General features: G+C 37.5%; 1 protein-coding gene across 1 annotated transcript in view; it reads right to left on the minus strand.

The window, feature by feature from the left end:
- STK4 (serine/threonine kinase 4) overlaps positions 1-21889 on the minus strand; it is a 65600-nt gene that overhangs the window by 25559 nt on the left and 18152 nt on the right. Inside the window, exons 8-10 of the mRNA XM_060772199.2 lie at positions 21479-21607; positions 20489-20675; positions 3391-3539 (exon numbers count right to left, since the gene is read on the minus strand). Coding sequence (XP_060628182.1) covers positions 3391-3539; positions 20489-20675; positions 21479-21607 — 465 coding nt within the window. The remainder of the gene's footprint in view (positions 1-3390; positions 3540-20488; positions 20676-21478; positions 21608-21889) is intronic.

The raw sequence follows: 21889 nt of genomic DNA on the forward strand, positions 1-21889 counted from the left end.
CTGTATTCACAGTTGGCCACGTTGGGTCTGTGTGCCCAATTTGGTTTAGATCCATCATTGGTGGGGGTCACAGGATTCTCTGGATGCAGGGAGAACTACAATCGCCATCATGTTGGGTCAGCCCCCCTCCCCCCAAAAAAGTTGGTCATATTGAGTATTTGCACCAAGTTTGGTCCAGATCCATCAGTTGGGTGTACACTGCTCTGTTAATGTGGGTTTGAACTATAACTCCCAACCTCTGAGGTCAGTCCCCTTGAAACCCTACCAGTATTCAAAGTTTAGCATGTTGGCTATGTGTGGCAAGTTTACTAGATCCATCAACAGTTTGGTATAGAGTAAGGGAGCTGGAGTTCACCTACATCCGGAGAGAACTGTGAACTCAAACACTGATGGATCTGGAACAAACTTGGCACACATACTTGATATGTTGAAATTTGAGGAGTTTGGAGAAAACTGACCTTCTTTTCTAGGAGATGTAGTTCACCCACAGCCAGAGAAACTGTGGCCTCCACCTATGATGGACCTGGACCAAATTTGGCAAACAGAAACCCTATGATGAACTCAACCTACTAGAGGGGCTTGAGGGGACTGACTCACCATCATGGGAGTTGTAGTTTACCCTACAGCCAGAGAGCACACTGAACCATACTGAAGATGCATCTAGAGCAAACTTGCCCAACATAACAAACTTGGAAGTACTGATGGAGTTTTTTGGGGTCAACCTGGCATGATGTGAGTTATAGTTCACTCACAACTTTATGCACTTTGTAAAAAAAATTAAAAAAACGATTTTTTCAATGCTGGGTACTCATGCTAGTGATGTAATAAAGCAATACCTAACACCCTTTTGTTGATATGGGTCTTCAAGTAATTTTTTACTTATGGGATACTGCAAAGACTGCAGTATAAGCATGAACAAAGCCTATTATATATTTACTTTCTTTTTCCACTAATCTTTGTCAGTTGCTAAGGTGAATTTTAAGCAACATGGGGAAAAATTCTCATTCGATATATGCATGTACACTAACATATAAAAGTCAATTGTCTATAAACGATAATATAGGTCAAAGTATTCACAATATAACATATTTCTATTACAATTTTTTGTAAATCTGCATTAAGCCACATTTCAAGCTCTTAACCTTTTTACACAACTCCCAACAGACAAATGCATTTAACAAAACAGGATGCATTACTAAGGATGTTTAGATTTTGGCAGAAAGTACCAACTTTTTTCTAACAGATATGTTTTTAAATGGTGGTCAAAGGCCTTTTAACAAGCTATATGACTAGTTGTTTCTCTTCTGACAAATTTATCATGCTGTTTATTCTTACATTAAAAGGGAGAGTAAAGTAACCACCATCCTCAGAAAAGGGCTATTATACTTCAGAAGCCTTTCTGGAAATATACAGAATAAAATATGACACTCCTCAAGAACAAAGCTATTTACATAGGAATCAATAGTTACATCTGAGTGGGGATCACAGTCCTGTCATTTAGACTTATTTAGCTGTCTGTAACAAAAGAAAAGCCATGGATTGCAACAGATTCAGCAGTTCTTATGAGCCATGCAATGGTAATAGAATTCCAGTTATTTTCCAGAGCTCTATCAATGTCAAATGTAATATAATACATTTAATACCCTGGTTTTAAGCCAGAAAGACTCCCAGAGTGGCTTAAAGATCAATCAAAATCAAGGATAGTTCCTGCTCTCAAGCTAACAACCTAGAAATACACAACTGTAGAGGGAAAAGGGATAGAGAGAAAAACAGAAAATAATAAAACTCTTTTAATATTTTACAATTCACATAATGAACAGCTGTAGTGCAGGTGGGGATAGGTTGCTTATCTATAACTAGGTTTTTCCAGTGGATTACCTCTGTATTCATACAAATGAGATGCTGTTGCATAGGCATTGCCCATTTGTGTGAGCTACAGAGACCACAAAGAAGAGGCTGGTGTTATTACCAGCTAAGAGCCAAAAATGGGTAATTTCTCAGCTAAGCCAATGATATGACTCTACCGTTTCCTATCTCTTCTTTTGCTGCAGCCTGACTAAAGGGGAGGCTCAGTGGCAGTTGGGGAAAAAAACAATCACTCTTCTGCCTTAGCTTCTCAGCAAAGCTGAGGGTTGCCTTGCTTTCCTTTTTTTGCTCCAACTACAATCTAAATAAATGACTCACAAAAAGATTCCACCAAAAGAGAGAGAAATGCCACATCTAAACATCTATTAGAACACTGCTTCTTAAACTGTGAGACTCGACCTCAAATGGGGTCCCCTTAGTTCAATGTTGGGCTCCTGAAAAATCTGACAATAGTAAAAGGTTTCTGAACACAATCCATTTACGCAAATCTGTTAGCAAGAGTGTGAGATATTTATGGTGGACTCTCCATAAAATGCTTTAGCTGTACTTCATAAAAAGGAAAATCAGACTGTTTAGCAAGCCTTGCAAATGTTGATTTATTAACATTACTGTTTGATTTATATACCTATTTTATATATGTAAACATTTCCCAGGCAGAAAGCAATCATAAGTAGAAAAAGTTTAAAGACGTCCATGGTTTTCTTCTTCCTAGTAGTTGAGAATAGAGGGACTAAATCCAACTAATGACTGCTTGATGAACTCTTTCTATCTACAAAAAGGGAACACAACCTTCTCTCTCCACATTACTGCATGCACCCCCCCCCCCAAAAAAAAAGAAGAAGAATGAAAAAGAATTCGAAACCTCTTGGAGCTGGTTCTCAGATTGTGGTGGGGAGGGGGAAAAGTTTTGCTGCAACTGCACAGCACTATCACCATCACAATGTTTGATATTAGCATGGCTGACTAAAACAGCTCATTGGTTAAAAAGTAGGGCATATGTAAAAACCAAAATAACAAGTACTATGCCATTTGCAATCAATAATATTTGGAACAAGTTCAAAGAAGCTTTCAAAAGAGAAATCATCATTTTTCAACATCTCAAGTTATATCAGCAATTAGATTCTCCTGTTCTTATCTTCCTATAGTTAAGTTGTAGGATAAAAACAGGGAATCAGATGAACTTTTGACATATTTTAAATTCATGACTATAAAGATTGTAAGACAAAACATGTATTATTATTATTATTATTATTATTATGTTATTATTATTATTTTAGAAATATTAGTTATTAAGTATCACTTTCCTTTATGATTTGAACTGGATTGTTTGCGCACATGTTTATGCAATCATTACATCAAGCAATGGGGATAAATTTGTCTGCCCTTAAATGTTTTAGTCTTTAAAAAACCATTAATATGCAACAAAGCCTTGTACACTTCCTTTCTGCAATAGAGTATCTTTTGGTCAGGGGATATTTATTTCTATTGAAAAAAAGAAAATATATACCAGTAATTGCTACTTACAAATTCATAGTCACCATCCTGAGGTACTCTCCAATCTGATGAATACCTTTCAGGTACCTGCCTTCCACAGTTTCTTCGGTTCTCTTTTTCTTTTTGTTCAAAATATTCAAGGAAAGATGGTCTAACAGACTCCATTGTTTCATCTCTTCCTATAAATATATAATCAAAGCATCAATTTTATTAACTTTTACAAGTTAATACAAATGTTTTATGTATTTCACATTCCACTAAATGAATTTATTGTTTACCATCTTGCTGTTCATAATTTACTGTGTGTCTTGAAGTCATTTCCAATTAACAGCAGCCTTAAGTGGAACAATTGGTGTTTCAGAGGAGGTCTGACAATGCTGAAAGAGTATGACTTGTCCAAAGTCACCCAATGAGTTTCTATATCTGAGTGGAAATATGAACCTCCATAGTTGTAGTCCAGTTCGAAAGCACTATACCATAATGCCCAGATTTAATAATGAAGTTAATTTTAAACACCTGAACACAAAATAAAATAAAAGTGCACTTTCTCACTGAAAAATTAAAGGATATAGAGATCAGACGGTATTATCTAAAAGCAGTATCAGAGAGGATGTTCCGTCTCCTTGAGTTATTTCATCCCACGTAATGGATTTAAAAACATACCAATCTTCTTCAAAACTCTGGTCATGGCATTAGGAAAATTCTTCCAACTCTTGAGAAGGCTATGGTCCTATACTTGATGTACATACATAGAAATCAACATTTATTCCTTTGTACTTTTGATACTTTTGATATTATTGTTACATTATTTCAGCAGGGTCACAACATGGTTCAGGCTTCTTGACAAGAGATCGAAAAAATGTTTTGTGTCACAGAATCTCTATAGTGCTTTTTAAAAATTAAGGAATTGTAGAAATGGGCAAATTGACCACACTGATTAAGAAGAAATCTTTGATCAACTTTAAGAAAGACTGTGATGTGCTCATTAATTTTAAACCAAAATGATAACGGCATTTATCAATTGTAGACTGTTGTCTTAAGTAAATGGGAGATTATATTATTGCTAAAAGGAAGCCAATTTATAAGGGATAACAAATATCAGCTAGAGAGTGAGACATTTGTAGTTTTATTCTTTTTTTATAGTTGCTTTGTTATAGTTCAGTTGTAGCGCACAATACGTAGTAGTGTAGTTTTAGAAACTTTATGTAACTAAAATGCTGTTTGTGTATTTTGTGTTTTCCTGGAATAAAATTAATTCTTTTTAAAAGGATTATTAGATTGTCGCTTATGACTTCAGAGAACTGTAGTTTAAAAGTTTAAGAGATATCACTTGGATGACAGTATTTTAATGGATATTGCCCTATTGAGTTTATTGTATTTTAATGTATTTTCAGGCTTCCCTCATAATATGGGATGCAAGACTATGAATTGCATGAAAATGTAACCTGGAGAGATGAAAAAGGACTACCAAAAACCCAGTATATTTTGATGTCCGTGTTATATTATTAAACTTTTATAAACTGCCTTACTATATAACAGCACTCAAAGCATAAACATAATAAGAACCCCCAACTCAACCATAACACAGACAAACCAATCAGGGTGATATACTGAAACTTGAATCTCAGCATAGGACACAGTGTGGAAACCTGCTAAAGATGACAGTCAGATTTTTCATTGTCTGCGAAGGACAGAGAGTGGTGACCAGATGGTTCTTCCTGTGAGAATTGCTCAGCAGTGGAACTCTTTGCCCCTGAGTGTGGTGGAGGCTCCTTCTTTGGAGGCTTTTAAACAGAGGCTGGATGACCATCTGTCGGGGATGCTTTGAATGCAATATTCCTGCTTCTTAGCAGGGGGTTGGACTGGATGGCCCATGAGATCTCTTCCAACTCTATTATTCTATGATACAGAAGACTGGAAACGTCATCCCAACCATTGCAAAAGCATCCTGTTCAGTTCATGAACTTTGTCTACTGGAAGTAAATCTTAAGCAAGGCCTACCTAGTCAAACTCAGTACTAGACAAGTAAAATATCTTACATGGACACCCGGGCTTTTCAGGCACACTGATCACAAATATGAATGATGTAGGTTATATATTCAGTCAGGTATTTCGTGAATACCTAGTTGTTACAAATGTATCTTTTAATGAGGTATGAGTAATTCATTCTCACTGTTATGTTTCAAATTATTTTAAACTATTTCATATTAGTGCTGTTTTTAACAGGATTGTTCATTTAATTTTTAAGAACATTTTATTATAATCGTTGTTCTCCAGCTATGAGCTTCTCTGAATTTCATGTTAGGAAAAAAGATGTGATATGATAAATAGTCATCCAACAAATGCACCATTTTTAAGTGTCAAGTTTATATTTTCAGAAAATAAACCCTTTCCCAATACTTTCCATATGTTTGAGCCCTTCAAACAGAGAGCTGGCACACCAGAACTTTAAAAAAATGCTTAATTAACATGTAAGTCTACCAGACTTACCCTCATAAAAAATCTCCATAGGTATAGAATTCACATACATTCATCAGGACAAACTGCCATAAGACAAGTCTTAAAAATCACGAACGTTCCAAAGTTATTTACCAAGATGACTCATGGCTAAATGTAATCTTGTTTCCCTGTGTGATAAATTTCTGTCTGTATTATCCCACCTACGTGCACACATGTACAGACGATGAATTTGCTTTGCAAGATCAAATCAATGTCTTCAATTTTTTAAAAAAAGAAGAGATCACTCTTATTTGGAATTATACTATTCTGAAATATAGCAACAAAACTCTTGTAAACACATTATTTTGGGGGAAAATATAAATGCATTCAATACTGCAATTATAGGGGTCCCTTAATATCCACTGTGGTTTGATTCCAGTACTCCTGTGGACACCAAAATCCATGGATGCTCAATGCAAGTGACCTATAGAAGATTCAACATTTTTTGCTTATTTATGCAGTGCTGTTCTGATTTGGTTGTTTCATCTCATATGAGCATACTATTTATTTTGAATGAAACCATTGCTGAACATATTAAATTGCTTTCCTTTCTGTGATATAGGAACCTATCACACCTTCTTTGTTAACTACGGTGTAGCTATATGAATGAATTCATACTTGCAAAGCATACTTATTTATGAACATTTGGCAGTTTTAATGCTAGCAATACTTAAGAGTGAGACTGTGATAGTATTCATAACGACAATAAATGAAGAATCAGCACAAACACTATTTGACACGTCTAATTCTCTGAAAAGAGAACTACTTGGACAACATGAAACACACTAAAGTCTGTTCTTTGTTTTATTTAAAGCGACTATTCCAGTTCTCAATTATCTTCCCTGGTTTGTATCTAGTTAGATCTAATTAGTATATATCTAGAGCCAGCGTGGTATAGTGGTTTGAGAGTTGCACCATCACTCTGGAAACCAGGGTTCAAATTCCTTTTGGTCGTAGAAACCCACCTAGGTGACCTTGGACAAGTTGCACTAAGTCTAAACAAACCTTGACAAGAAAATCCATGATACTATGGAATTACCGTACTTGAAGGCACACAACAACAATGTATCAAGCTGAGATAAATAAAATCTCCAGTGTCTTTAACAAAAGATAAAAGAGAGCAATAAAAAATTGAAGAGGAGAACGAAAGATTGAAGCCGAACTGAGATAAGTGAACAGGAGGGCAACACCAAAACATAATTTTAAGATTGCAATCAGTGTGTATATATAGATAGCTAGTCCAGGGTGAAGAGATTTGCTAGGGACAGCAAAATAAACACAATAAAGAGCCAAGCTTATCAGTTGCCAATGAATTTCTACAAGAAAACAGAAAATTATAATTACAAAGTTAGGGCAGTGTTACATACAATGCCCAACTGGGGTTGCACAGTTACATTTAACTGAACCAGAGCAAACATGTATTCAACATACGCTAAAAAAATTCAGAGTACAGTACAGTGATTCCTAGGAACGATCAGATCAACCGTATAGCCAGAAAACTAAAATAAAATTAGCACAGATAAGTGTGGCGCAGTGGGTTAAAGCACTGAGCTGCTGAGCTTGTTGATCGAAAGGTCGCAGGTTCGATTCCGGGGAGCGACGTGAGCTTCCGCTGTCAGCCCTAGCTTCTGCCAACCTAGCTGTTCGAAAACATGCAAATGTGAGTAGATCAATAGGTGGCTCACACTCCGGCGGGAAGGTAATGGCGCTCCATGCAGTCATGCCGGCCACATGATCTTGGAGGTGTCTACGGACAACGCTGGCTCTTCGGCTTAGAAATGGAGATGAGCACCACACCCCAGAGTCAGACATGACTGGACTTAATGTCAGGGGACTACCTTTACCTTAAAAGTGCTGAAGACATGTCTGACTAGGTTTTATTCTTGATGGTTAATGTTTTCTATTAATGGAATAAGAAAATTTCCATTCTTGGGGAAGGATAAGGGGCAGCCTTTGGGAAGTAGGATGGGATATGAGTGGGGGATATGAGTTTTAAAGCCATTTTAAGTACATTTATTGTATTCTAATTCTGTTTTTACCTCATTGTTACTATTTAAAGTGTTTTTTAACTTTTGTATTGCGGTTTTTAAACTTGTCTAGTGTGGGAGTGTTTGGTTAATGGTTTACTCACAAATTTATGGCAAAGGAAAGGATACTTGTTCAGGCCTTGGTGGTGGGGTTATGTGTTTGTAAAATGATCATTATTTCATGTTCTATTTACACTGTAAGCTGTTAATGTATGTAAATTTTTTAAAAAATAAATAAAAAAAATAGTGTGGTAGTGTGAGCCATCTTGAGCCTCCACTGGGAGAAAGGCAGGGTATAAATAAAGTTAATATGATAGATGGTAAAATGAATTAGCACTGATTTTCATGAAACAGGTGCCTAACATACACCGCATTTTATATTGTACCATTTTTAAGGCACAGAGTTATAATAAAATGATACACCTAACTACAACACAAAATAAAACCTATACCCGTCTTTTTTTAAGCACTAAAAACCCATGAAAAGAAAAAGACATCTCTTGGTAAATTGCTTTCATTTTTTCATTTTATAAAATATGTCAATAAGAGTATGTCTGCAAGTGTACATCTAATTGTACATCTTTTAGCGGACAAAGTAACTTTAGTAAAATATCAAGCTGAAACTTTTTGGTGTTCTAATAAAATTACTCTCATTTTAAAACAGATATCACAGTGGTCAACACTATCTCTGGGTCAAAGTCCTTCTATATCAATAACTGAAAGGAATGCTATATGAAGCTTCAGTGATGGATCAGTTAGAACCAGGACCAGGATCTAGTATTCTATGTATTATAAAGTGAATCTTAGCCTGTGGTTACATTGGGTAAGACAGAAGTGCTGTATAGTTTTATTTCGAGTATTGGCTGTCCAAAACCAATATTCAGTGAAATAAGAATCCAGGGAGAGGACAAGTCAAAGGGTATAATTCACAAACAGACTAGTGAGCCAGAACTTTCCATTTACGAAGTTAGGCACTGGCCGTATTGATCTGCAATGAGCAGCAATGAAGCACAGGCATCCACATTGATTTGTTCTGAATTATGCCCTACTCTTCTAATCCCAAAACATTCAAGAAAGCAGTGACATGAAACTGGGTTGTTGTAGGTTTTTTTCGGGCTATATGGCCATGGTCTAGAGGTTTTCTCTCCTGACGTTTCACCTGCATCTATAGCAAGCATCCTCAGAGGTAGTGAGGTCTGTTGGAACTAGGAAAAAGGGTTTATATATCTGTGGAATGACCAGGGTGGAACAAAGGACTCCTGTCTGCTGGAGCTAGGTGTGAATGTTTCAACTGACCACCTTGATTAGCATATAATGGCCTGGCAGTGCCTAGAGCTAACTTTTGTTGAGAGGTGACAATTTCAACAGAAAGGAGGAAACCATGAAAATGAACAAAATCTGGCTACCAGTATTAAAAACTCTAAAATTACAACAGCATAACAACAAAGAGGAAACAAACAAGGACATCTAATCACCTCTCAACAAAAGTTTGCTCTAGGCACTGTCAGGCCATTATATGCTAATCAAGGTGGTCAGTTGAAACATTCACACCTAGCTCCAGCAGAGAAGAGTTCTTTGTCCCACCCTGGTCATTCCACAGATATATAAACCCTTTTTCCTACTTCCAACAGACCTCACTACCTCTGAGGATGCTTGCCACAGATGCAGGCAAAACGTCAGGAGAGAATGCCTCTAGACCATGGCCATATAGCCTGAAAAAAACCTACAACAACCCAGTGATTCTGGCCATGAAAGCCTTCGACAATACAGTGACATGAAATGTGCACTTGATGTAGTTAGCTAAATTGATACCTAAGTCTTTTTTTAAAGACCAAGAGAAACTTGAAAGCATTTATCTAAAACCCATCTAAATAAAGTTTAAATATTGGGACACAGAATGGTGACTTATATGTAGTTAGACTATTGAGCTCTTTTGGCACACAATGTATTTTCTCTATTGATCAGCAGATTTCTAGACAGGAGACTTTCTCAACCCTACTAAGAGATACCAGAAATTAAAACAAGGAGCTTCTGCAAGCAAAATCATATGTTTTGCCACTGGCCTATAATCGCTCTCCAGCTATGCATTTCGATAGTCACATCCTCTCAAAAATAATATCTGAGAGCTGGAAAAGAGTGCAGGAGAAGGCAACTCAGGTTGTATAACAATGGAAAATATGCCAAGAACAATTCTTAATCCCTTTTAGGATCCAGATGCTAAAACATCAGCACCCCTATGCTTCCAAATATTCAATGACAACACTCAGTTATGCCAAGAAGGCTTTGACTATACACTTGGGCAAAAGAGACTATACACTCTTTTATAGTGTACTAGCTGTGCCCTGCCACGCGTTGCTGTGGCCTATAGTAAAACTTATCAAAGTTGAGGTAGATATCTGAAAGAGAGGTCCCTACCTATTCCTTCCCCCTTTTCCTCCCCCTTTCTCTCCTTTCTTCCTTCTATATCTCTTTCTTTCTTTCCTTCTTTCACTACTTGGTTTCATCCTTCTCTCTTTCCTTCATTCCCTCCCCCTTTCTTCCTTTGCCTTTCTTCCCTCCCTGTTTGCTTCCTTCTTTCACTTTTTATTTCCTTTTATTTCACCACCATCATAACAATAACAATAATGCAATGCATTGCCTCCGGGACCTGACACCTCTCCCATTTCCCCTAAAAGGGTCTCAGAGGAACAATAGTATAATAATAATAATAGAAATAACAACCTTTACCCGCCACGTGTTGCTGTGGCCAATCTTCCCTCTTTCTCTCCTTCTTTCCCTCCCTCCCTCCCTCCCTCCCTTCCTTCCTTCCTTCCTTCCCATCTTTCCTTCTCCTCTTCTTTCTCTATCTCTTTCCTTCCTTCCCCCTTTTTCGTTCTCTTCTGCTGTCTCTCTTTTCTTTCCTTCCATCTTTCCTTTTCTTCTTCCTCTAACTTTCCTTCCTTCCCCCTTTTTCTTTACCTCCCTTTCTCTTTCTTCCTTCTTTCCTTCCTTCCTGTCTTTCCTAGATTTTGACAGGGCGGGAAGGGGCGGGATGGGGTTTGGAGGTGGCGTGAAGTAAAAGGAGGTAAGATTGGGGCAGGGGAGTGATGGAGCGTGGGGTTGCGTGTGTGTGTGCGGTGGCGGGGGGAGTGATGGAGCCTGGGGTTGCGTGTGTGTGTGCGGCGGCGGGGGGAGTGGGGTTGCGTGTGTGTGTGCGGCGGCGGGGGGAGTGGGGTTGCGTGTGTGTGCGGCGGTGGGGGGAGTGATGGAGCGTGGGGTTGCGTGTGTGTGTGCGGCGGCGGAGGGGAGTGGGGTTGCGTGTGTGTGTGCGGCGGCGGGGGGAGTGGGGTTGCGTGTGTGTGCGGCGGTGGGGGGAGTGATGGAGCGTGGGGTTGCGTGTGTGTGTGCGGCAGTGGGGGGAGTGATGGAGCGTGGGGTTGCGTGTGTGTGTGCGGCAGGGGGTGTTTGTGTGCGGGAAGCGGCGCGGCGGGGCTTGGAGTGGGCATGGTTTCCGCAGAGGGAACGTTGGCCGGAAGGCCGTGTGCGCGCGCGATGGAACTTGCGGCTGGGCGCCAATGCGCATGCTCAGTTGTTTTGCCGTTTTGTGAGTGTGTTGTGTTGTTTTTCATTTTGAGTAGATATGTTTGTACCTTGTGGGTTGTGTTATGGGCACGGGAATTTTGGTTAAGTTTCGTTGGGGTTTTTTTGAGTTTTGTTCTTTTGCCATTTTGTGAGTGTGTTGTTGTGTTGTTTTTCATTTTGAGTAGATATGTTTGTACCTTGTGGGTTGTGTTATGGGCACGGGGATTTTGGTTAAGTTTCGTTGGGGGATTTTTGAGTTTTGTTGTTTTGCCGTTTTGTGAGTGTGCTGTTGTGTTGTTTTTCATTTTGAGTAGATATGTTTGTACCTTGTGGGTTGTGTTATGGGCACGGGGATTTTAGTTAAGTTTCGTTGGGGGATTTTTGAGTTTTGTTGTTTTGCCGTTTTGTGAGTGTGTTGTTGTGTTGTTTTTCATTTTGAGTAGGTATGTTTGTACCTTGTGGGTTGTGTTATGGGCACGGGGATTTTGGTTAAGTTTCGTTGGGGGATTTTTGAGTTTTGTTGTTTTTCCGTTTTGTGAGTGTGTTGTTGTGTTGTTTTTCATTTTGAGTAGATATGTTTGTACCTTGTGGGTTGTGTTATGGGCACGGGGATTTTAGTTAAGTTTCGTTGGGGGATTTTTGAGTTTTGTTGTTTTGCCGTTTTGTGAGTGTGTTGTTGTGTTGTTTTTCATTTTGAGTAGACATGTTTGTACCTTGTGGGTTGTGTTATGGGCACAGGGATTTTGGTTAAGTTTCGTTGTGGGATTTTTGAGTTTTGTTGTTTTGCCGTTTTGTGAGTGTGTTGTTGTGTTGTTTTTCATTTTGAGTAGATATGTTTGTACCTTGTGGGTTGTGTTATGGGCATGGGAATTTTGGTTAAGTTTCGTTGGGGGGTTTTTGAGTTTTGTTTCCTCGTTGGATGCCCCTAACAAATTTATATATATAGATAGGGGGGAGGAGGAGGAGAGAACACTGAGAAATTTGCATTAGCACACAGCTAAAGCATTGTGAGTTGGTCTAGAGAAGAAAGGCAGTTAACCACTAAAGTATGTCAGATGGGCAGCAACTTCTTCATCACCTGAGATGCCTGGCAAGCATTTTCCTCTGTTTTAGCAGAAGATACACAGAGGTACTTTAGCAACTCACCAGCCAAATAAATGTGCCTTGCCTTTAAGGGAACTCCAATGCCCACTACCTTTCTCTGACACAGAAGCAGTAATAAAAGGAAAGTCAACAACTGCAGGCTTTAAAAATGAAAACAAACAGTCCAGTAAAAATTCAGTAGCACAATGTCATATTGTCCAAGATACAAAATTCATGGGCAGGGAGAGGACAAAATTTCAATTCACCAAAAGCAGCAAAAAGCTTTGAGACAGCACTGCTGCCAGAATTAATCAATCAGAAACGGAAAAAGAGATGTAAATCAGATCAAAATGGCATTAGTGAGCATTCCAACTGCTGCTTCAAATAAGAGAAGATAAAAAATAGGGCATGTCCCAGCATCCCAGCAAGTAGATAAAACTTCTTCATATGATTTATTTAAAACATTTCTATAGCAACCTTCAACATATCAAAATTATGGACAGTTTTCATGGAAGAGAGAACTGAAACGTCAAACTATCAGGATCTAATTTTGCCTCTTAGAACTGGAAGCTGCACCATTCTGAGGTAGTATACAGCGATACTTAAGTTAACAAAGCCTATTTATTTATTTATTTATTTATTTATTTATTTACAGTATTTATATTCCGCCATTCTCACCTCGCAGGGGACTCAGGGCGGATTACAATGTACACATATATGGCAAACATTAAATGACACACAACAGATATAGACAGACAGTCAGAGGCTATTTAACTTTTCTGGCCGCCAGGGGAGCTGTCGCTTTCATCGTCCATCTGCGACACTGATGAAGTAGTTTCCACTACTTTCCGCATTCCCTGCATGCTTTTTGCTGGAGTGCTTTGCTGGAGTCTTTTTTATGGCCCTGTAAATTAGTTAAATTAGCCTCCCCACACACAGGTGGTACCTAATGTTCCTACTTGACAGATGCAACTGTCTTTCAGGTTGCAACGGTCGACAACAAGCTACACAATTGGTCGGAAGCTCACTCCGACCCGGGCTGGCTTCAAACAAAAGTGATCTTAATGCAGCTGACACTCAGCCAGCTGCGCCACAGTCCCTATGACAAAAAAGCTTCTTTTTACAGGTCTTTTTATGGAAGCTCAGCCCAACCCCTACTTTTCTTACATTTTGTCTATCAGGAAGGTTTGTTTTGTTTTATTTGTTGCAGCATTGGCTTTGGGAAACTAGTGAAGGCTGGAGACAGACAGATTTCCTGTATTGTGTTCCAGCAACATATGTACAGTAAAGAGCTCAAAAGAAGAAAGGGATACTCCAGGCAATCTACTATTGCTGCAATTATAGTAGTCCCTCAAGATATACTTTAAAAAATAGGGTTTTTTAAAATACTGGTAGCCAGATTTTGTTCACTTTCATGGTTTTCCTCCTTTCTGTTGAAACTGTCCACATGATTGTGGATTTCATTGGCTTCTCTGTGTAGTCTGACATGGTAGAATGGTCCAGCAATTCTATGTTCTCAGATAATATGCTGTGTCCAGGTTGGTACCTCAAGTGCTCTGCTATGGATGACTTCTCTGGTTGAATCTGGTTTAAAAAACTCTAAAACCAGGACAGTAAATAAAGAGCAACATTCAAAAAACAAAGGAATTCCAGACAGGAAACAATCAGGACCAATTAACACCTCCCAACAAAGGATTCCCCCAGGCAAGAACCAGCCAGGCTTTGAAGCTGCAAGGCCATTCAATGCTAATTAAGTTTGTCAATTGCAACATTCATACTTGCCTCAAGCTGACAAGAGTTCTTCCTCCCACCCTGGACATTCCACAGATATATAAACCCCACTTGCCTAGCTTCCAACAGACCTCACAACCGAGGATGCTTGCCATAGATGTGGGCAAAAAGTCTGAAGAGAATGCTTCTGGACCATGGCCATACAACCTGGAAAACTCACAAAAACTCACTTCCTAGTTGCATTGCAAATTTCTCAGATTCGGATTTACCATTATCCACTGTAGTACACATCATAAATCAGAAAAAACAGCACAATAAATTTTAAAACTGACTAAAATAGACAAATTAAACTAATAAAAATCTATTTCAGTGCATGGATGAATAAAGACTTTTTTATAGCACTTAAGTGATAGCAGCATCAGCAATAGACAAACCTCTTTGGGAAGAATATTTCATCAGCAGAAAACATTGACAAGAAAGTCCTCTTTGCCCTTGTGTAGATCTTTACATCTCAAATAGAAAAATTAAATGGAGAAGAACCTCTAGTGATGATAAATTAAAACAGCCAGGATGATTTGAAAACAGGAGTTTGTTCAAGTATGTAAAACCATATACCTTGTGGACCACAGTTTTAAAATAATCCTGTCGATGCAAAGAAATAATAAAAGACTTCCACCTGCATCATTTTACCAAAACGTCCATATACAGGTCTATCAGATATCCTTGTCCAGATGTGAAATTCCAGGAAATGAATACACATCACTGGCACCAACACTAACATCATTTTAATACCAAGCAAAAACATGATATTTTATCAATATCTTTCAGGCTTATTTCAAAGCTTTAAAATTTGTGTTAACCTATTAAATTCTTTAATATATCTTTAGTCGGTTTACATGATTTTTATTGTTGTAAATTTTGTTTTAAACTGTTGTAATTGTATCTGTATGCCATCTTAAAATCCTAGGAAAGAGTGTGATACACCAATATTTTGAGAACATAGTAATAGGCCCAGCAGTACTACTAGAGATAGCTGCTATTGCTCCAGTCATGTGGATGGAATGACAGAGAGCAGGTATTTCGCTGAGGGAGGTACACCTTAGAATAGGGTAATGTGAGTGAGAAATAATAGACCAGGGGTCCTCAAACTTTTTAAACAAAGGGCTAAGCCACAGTCCCTCAAACTGTTGGAGGGCTGGATTATAATTTGGGGGAAAATGAGTGAATTCCTATGCACACTGTACATATCTTATTTGTAGTGCAAAACCACTTAAAACAATACAATAATTAAAATGAAGAACAATTTTAACAAATATAAACTTATTAGTATTTCAATGGGATGTGTGGGCCTGCTTTTGGCTGATGAGATAGGATTGTTGTTGTTGTTGTGTGCTTTCAAGTCATTTCAGACTTTGGTTGATCCTGAGTGAGGGTCGGGTAAATGACCTTGGAGGTTCATATCCGCCCCATGGGCCTTAGTTTGGGGGCCCATGTAATAGACAGACAATGACCTGGGGGTTGGAAAGATTGGTGAAAGGTAAAAGAAAAACATTTTTATGGCCTACAGTCAATAAATAGGACTTAACTATCTATTAAATCAACAACTGATTTGGTTACATGATAATAATAAAGTTTTAAATGTATTTTAACCTAATGTTTTATCTTCTGTATAATATTATACGTAATGTGTTGTATGTTGTCGGCATCAAATTGCTGCCATTGTAAGCCCTGAGCCACCTTCGGGGATTAAGAAGGACGGGGTAGAAATGTTGGATTAAATAAACAAACTGATATGACAATTATACTCTATTTGGGACTAACCAAGAGGATACAAGCTAGTCTATGTAAAAAACTAGTTATATAATGTATAGATCCTTTATGGTTTACCTAGTGCAACTGGCATCTGAGCACTTATTTGCTGGAGGGTAGCAAAGAGTCAAATGAGGTTATAATATACTGAGATTGTAAATAACACATTATTTGTTTTTCCTCCATAAACGGTGCTTACATGTTGACTTTTACCTGCATTTGAATACAGCCTGATAGTTAAAAGTGCAGCCTTTTATTTTAAGCACTTTTGAGACAAAGAGGTGACTGTGTAAAAATCCCAGTGGTAGAAAAAAACAGGCTAAAATTGAAGGCATTTTACTGGGTTTCATGAACTGAAACCTGGTAGTAAATATTGAAGGGAAAGTGATTAGATAAACGAGGGTAGCCATTAGAGAAGGACAAATGATGGGAAATGTAGTCTTATAGCTGACAAATGCAAAGTTGGGGAAGGCTGCTCTAAAATATTAATTTTAGCAGGATGAAAAACACAAGAATTTTTACTAAAATTATTTGCAGACACAGAATATGAAAACAGGTAAGTCTGCACAACTTCAGAGTTTCAAATTTTGCCTCAAGAGAAAACAATGTAGAAAAGCATTCTCTGCAATTCAACTTTATCAGTTGTTACACAAGTCATAAAACAAGAACCCCTTTGATATTGTCATTATCATTAATCCATTACTTTTTTTTCGTGTGTGGGGCCACTTGAGAAACTTTAAGTCGCTTCTGGTGTGAGAGAATTGGCCATCTGCAAAGACATTGCCCAGGGGATGCCCGGATGTTTTTACTATCCTGTGAGAGGTGTCTCTCATGTCTCTGCATGGGAATCTGGAGCTGACAGACAGGAGCTCACCCCGCTCCCCAGACTTGAACCCCCGACCTTTCAGCCAGCAGTCCTGCCACTGAGGGCACAAGGGTTTAAGCCATTGCACTACCGGGGGCTTCGTCCATTACATTTAAAATACTATTTAGAAATCAACAGTATTTTACAATAAAATACTGTTTCGAAATAAATATCTCCAAAGAAAATTCATACATAAGGCTAATACATCTTCATAGTGAAATCAATTTAATTGAACATGAAGGGAGCATGACCACAAAAGTAATAAGGTGAAAAATAGAGCACCTGAAGCAATTTAGTGAGGCATATGTAAATATAGCCTGCACAGACTGAAGACAGCACAGGTCACCTTGCTAAGAAATAATTATACCAGGACAAATTATTAAGACACATTTATCAAGCAATGCAAGGCTGGGGTAAGAGTAAGCATACAAAGCTGATCTGAGTGTTTTTATTGGATTCCTCCTATTATTCCACTGAAACACATCATTGGAAAAGTCTAAAGAAGAACAGGGCTTCTTCCTCCATTCCATCCTCACCATCCACCTGGGACCATTTGGGAGAACCAAATCCAGCCCTTTCGGGGAAGAAGAGGTGCATGTGACAGAGACCTGGAGCCATTTCCAAAACTGACATAACTCTTCCAAAACGATTTACAGCCCTAGTTAACACCCCTGTAGTGTTTCTTTTGCTGTCTGTTCAAAAGATTTTATACCACTTTCTGTCTCTGCGATAATTGGATTTTGAAAAAAATGGTTTGTTGTGGAAACAAGGATTGGTGATACAGTTTCAGTTAAGACATCTTTTCCCCACAATAACATTATGTGACAAAATTTGAAAAAAAATCTGTTCCAGATTTGAAAATGTTATTTCCTATATAATTGTGCAGTGCTTACTTTGAAAGTAGTTGTAATACTCCAGAAACTTCATTTCTGTAGCTGTCACAAACTATGTTGAATTGGTTGAGACTCTGTGAGATATTCATTGAAGAACTATAACAAAATGTGCTGTAGGTTGTCCAGCAAAAACAAAGTTTTTGCAGTTTAATAAACGTTTTCCATGTTTTTATTAAGAAATGACACTTATAACCTAGGAACAAAAATCATGTTACATAGTCTAACTCTTCCAGGAGTAAATTTCCCTTCCTAAGGATAGATTTCTCTCGCTTCCTGTTGATTCATGTCCATTTGTAACTATGAGTCGCTTGTAATTCGGATGTTTGCAACTCTGGGCCTGCCTGTATACAAAATTCTATTTTACTACTTACTATTAATTAACAATATCATCAGACAATATGAAAGAATATTGAACTGAAAGGTATAAAAGTTTCACAACGCCATTTTGCATTAAAAGCTGTGATGCAGCTCCCTCTCTTGGTTAAACACTATCAGTACTACAAGTCTACTGCAATCACAGACCATTTTTTCTGCTTGAGAAGCATCGGAATATTACAGGTAACCCATTTTTTATATATTACAGTAACACTAACAACTCAGTGCAATCAAAAGCAATTAAAAACAGCAAACAGAGTCACAAAAGTTAAATATTTCATATTAAGCCTCCACATACACTCATATCTTGTGAACCAGCCTATCTTCCCATGGCAAGACACGTGAGCTTTATGATCTGCAGGGAAAGCACTCCTTTCTATGCCAACACCTTCACAGGCATGATTGATAGGAATGCAAGAGGGATTGCCCGTGGTTTTAATTCTATTTTTAAAAACACTGATGTAATCTAATTTTGTATATCTTAGCTATGCGTGGATGAGGGTTTTTTATTATTATTCTTTGCCTTTTTTGAAAGCTTCCTTAAATCCCAGATTGAGAGAAAGAAGGTGGGATATAAATAAAGTGATGGATGGATGGTTCCAAACTCACATCTGTGCTAAATAAATATTGCTTACTACTCACACCAGCTTTTCTCTTATCCGTTTAGACATTTACAGTTGAAATTCAGCTGGCAGAAAAAAACTGCTCCAAGGCTGAAAGTTGAACACTGACTCCTTGCTGTTCCTCACTAAAGTTCTAAAATTCTATGTGAATCCTGTGTCACATTCAGTCAAATAATGATTCTATCCAGCCTGAAAGAAAAGGGTATTCAACTCACCACCACCACCTTGATCATGGCAATTTATAATTGAGAAGAGTGACAGACTGGTTAGGAACAACAGAATTGAGAGTGTCATAAATGTTGACTAGTTAATACACATCAGGGCATTAGAGACCCGCAGATGCTAAAAAACTCAATGAAAAAAAAATAAGTCATCTGCAGAACTAAAAATGTTGTTGACTATGCCAGAAGTTAAAATTTCAGACAGATTTTCAATAGCAGGAACATTTGCTTTTAGCAAGAGATGTAGGTTCAAATCCCCACTCAACCATGAAATCCATTGGGTAACCTTGGAAGGCCACATGCTCTTGGCCTCAGAGGAGGGCAATGGCAAACCCTTTCTCAACAAATCTTGGGACAATAACATTGTGACATAATCACCATAAGTCAGAAAATGACTTGATGGTCACAACAAAAAGCACATAAAACAAAGAGTGTGCAAATGAGGTGCAAAGTCATATAGATTGCATGACTTATGAGTGAGAACAAATTTTAAAAAGGCTACTCTGGGTAAAAAAATGTTACAAAGATGTGTGTGGGTGAAGTTTTTCCTCTTTAAAACATATCTAGGGTATTTGAAAGAAATCCACCCAAAATCTAGTGTTTTCTATCTTCAGCCTGAAATAGTTAAATCATTCTACCATCTCATCTGTAGGCCAAGGTAAAGAATATTCCACAAAGTAGATTACAGCGTGTTTAATTTGTTAATATTGGAGCATAAAGCAATTTAGGAAACACTAATTGGTGATGATGATTGCTCTCACCTTACTCTACACAGTCTTTTTTAAAAAGAATTAATTTGCATGCATTGCATGGGTTGAACAACTGCGGCTAATTAGGGGAATAATTGTTTTATTGAACGAATATGACCATTAAATAGAGAACTGCAATGTAGACAGAGTGTCAAAGATGCTTCTTTTTTTTAAAAAAAACATCACTTTTGTAACAAAAGACGTATTATTTTCAGAGCATATTCCCTCTAGTGGAGAAAATACATTGGTTCCAAGAACATAATAAAAAAATGGAAAAAAAGAAAACCTATGATATTTTTTCTACCACCCTATGTAGTAATATACAGAAGGATGGTGCAATATTCTAACTTAATGAAAAAGGCCAACAGTCAACATTTAAATTTTTTAAATCTTAGTTACTCGTGTATAAAAACACACTTTCCCAGAGCTCAGTCACTGGGTTTTGTATACATTAAAAGAATACCTTAACTAGTCAGGCATATCCTATGACAACAGTATACATAAATGTAGTCAAAAACAGCCTAATATATAAACTCAGCAGTGCAATCAGAAGACATAAGAATGATTGGAAATAAAAGCAGAGAGAAATCTTCCTGTTTCACAAATGGGGTGCCAGTATAGAACCCCCAACCATATTATGCACAATGAACATATTATTCAATGTTGTACATAACTAAAGATGACATACTTACTCTTCATTGTTCCCTCATCTTCCTCATCTTCTGTATTTATCACCATTGTTCCCAGTTGTGACTCTAAGGTGTCATTATATTCTATCATGGTATTGATACCATCACTCATTCCACAAGCAGCTCTGATTGTATTAGTTTCCTGTCCCCGTGCTCGTACCATGGTTCTAGAATCAGGCTCATCTTCTTCCTGCATACAGATATTAACATGTTATACCTCTGAATAACTTGATTCAAGCAAAGTCCAAGGGGTTCTCCAATATCAATTAAAAGGAAAATGTCAGTTTACAAATTTGGTCCTAGCCAACTAACAATTACTTGATTTACCAGCTTTTATTCTCAAAGGGATATCAACATGATGGATGAGTGGTCTAGAGAATGAAATCTTCAACTTGATCATAAAATTAGTAGTTTATTCTTACTAAGCTGGGGAGGTTAATACTTTTGCCAAAAATGCATCAATAAAATACACCAAAAAGATGAGATAAAAGTTAGAAAAGATGGAAAAAAAAGCGAACATGAAGTCTGACTTTCTTATAATATATGTTTTAGACTTCCTTCTAAGATAGAGATTGTTAGAGACTGGCATTAACAAAGTGAACTGAAACTGTTTTACATCCTGAATTTATATAATATTTGGCAAAAGCTTTTATATGGTGCTCTAAGCTACTTTGAGAAGCAGCAGAAAGAAAGATTAGCAAGAAAACTATAGTACTAATTTAAGTTCACTCAAAATTATCATCTTTACTTTGAGGTTGGGAAATCTGGTTAGGCATAATAACCAGGTAATCAGAAATATTACACAATATTATACGATCAATAATAGAACTGAAATTTGAAGGTGTATGTCACAAGTTTGAAGGAGTTTGTTGTAAGTTAGAGTATTTTAACTATTTTCTATAATCAGCGAGGAATGAAGGAATTACAAAAAGTCAACCCAGAAAGATAGAATTAACAAAATTACTATAGGAGGCAGAGGGTTTTAATACTCACTGAATTTTCTTCATCATCATGATACAGTTCACGTTGTTGAGCTTCCTGAATTTTCAATTTGATATCCATTGCCTCATTAATCAGATCTCTCAGGATGTAAACTCCTTTGGCACTTTTCACAAACGGATGCTAAAAGACACAAGCTGAAAAGTAAGAACTTTGAACTAAGGTATGAGAGCAGAACAAAAGATCTAAGCACAGAGTTACAATGATCTCATTAATTTTGTTGATTGAGCACATAGTGCTGGTAGAAAATTAATACAACTCTATTCTAAGTCCTATCCAAGCTGTGTAATTTCTAAGGCTAATGTAGTTCTGACCCATTAGGTTAAAATAATGTAACTAACCTATGATACACTAAGAACGTCTACTGCAAAGCAAGCTATATCCAATTTTATATAGAGGAAAAAT

The sequence above is a fragment of the Anolis sagrei genome, chromosome 4 (genome assembly GCF_037176765.1).
Source record: "Anolis sagrei isolate rAnoSag1 chromosome 4, rAnoSag1.mat, whole genome shotgun sequence".
Classification (NCBI taxonomy): domain Eukaryota; kingdom Metazoa; phylum Chordata; class Lepidosauria; order Squamata; family Dactyloidae; genus Anolis; species Anolis sagrei.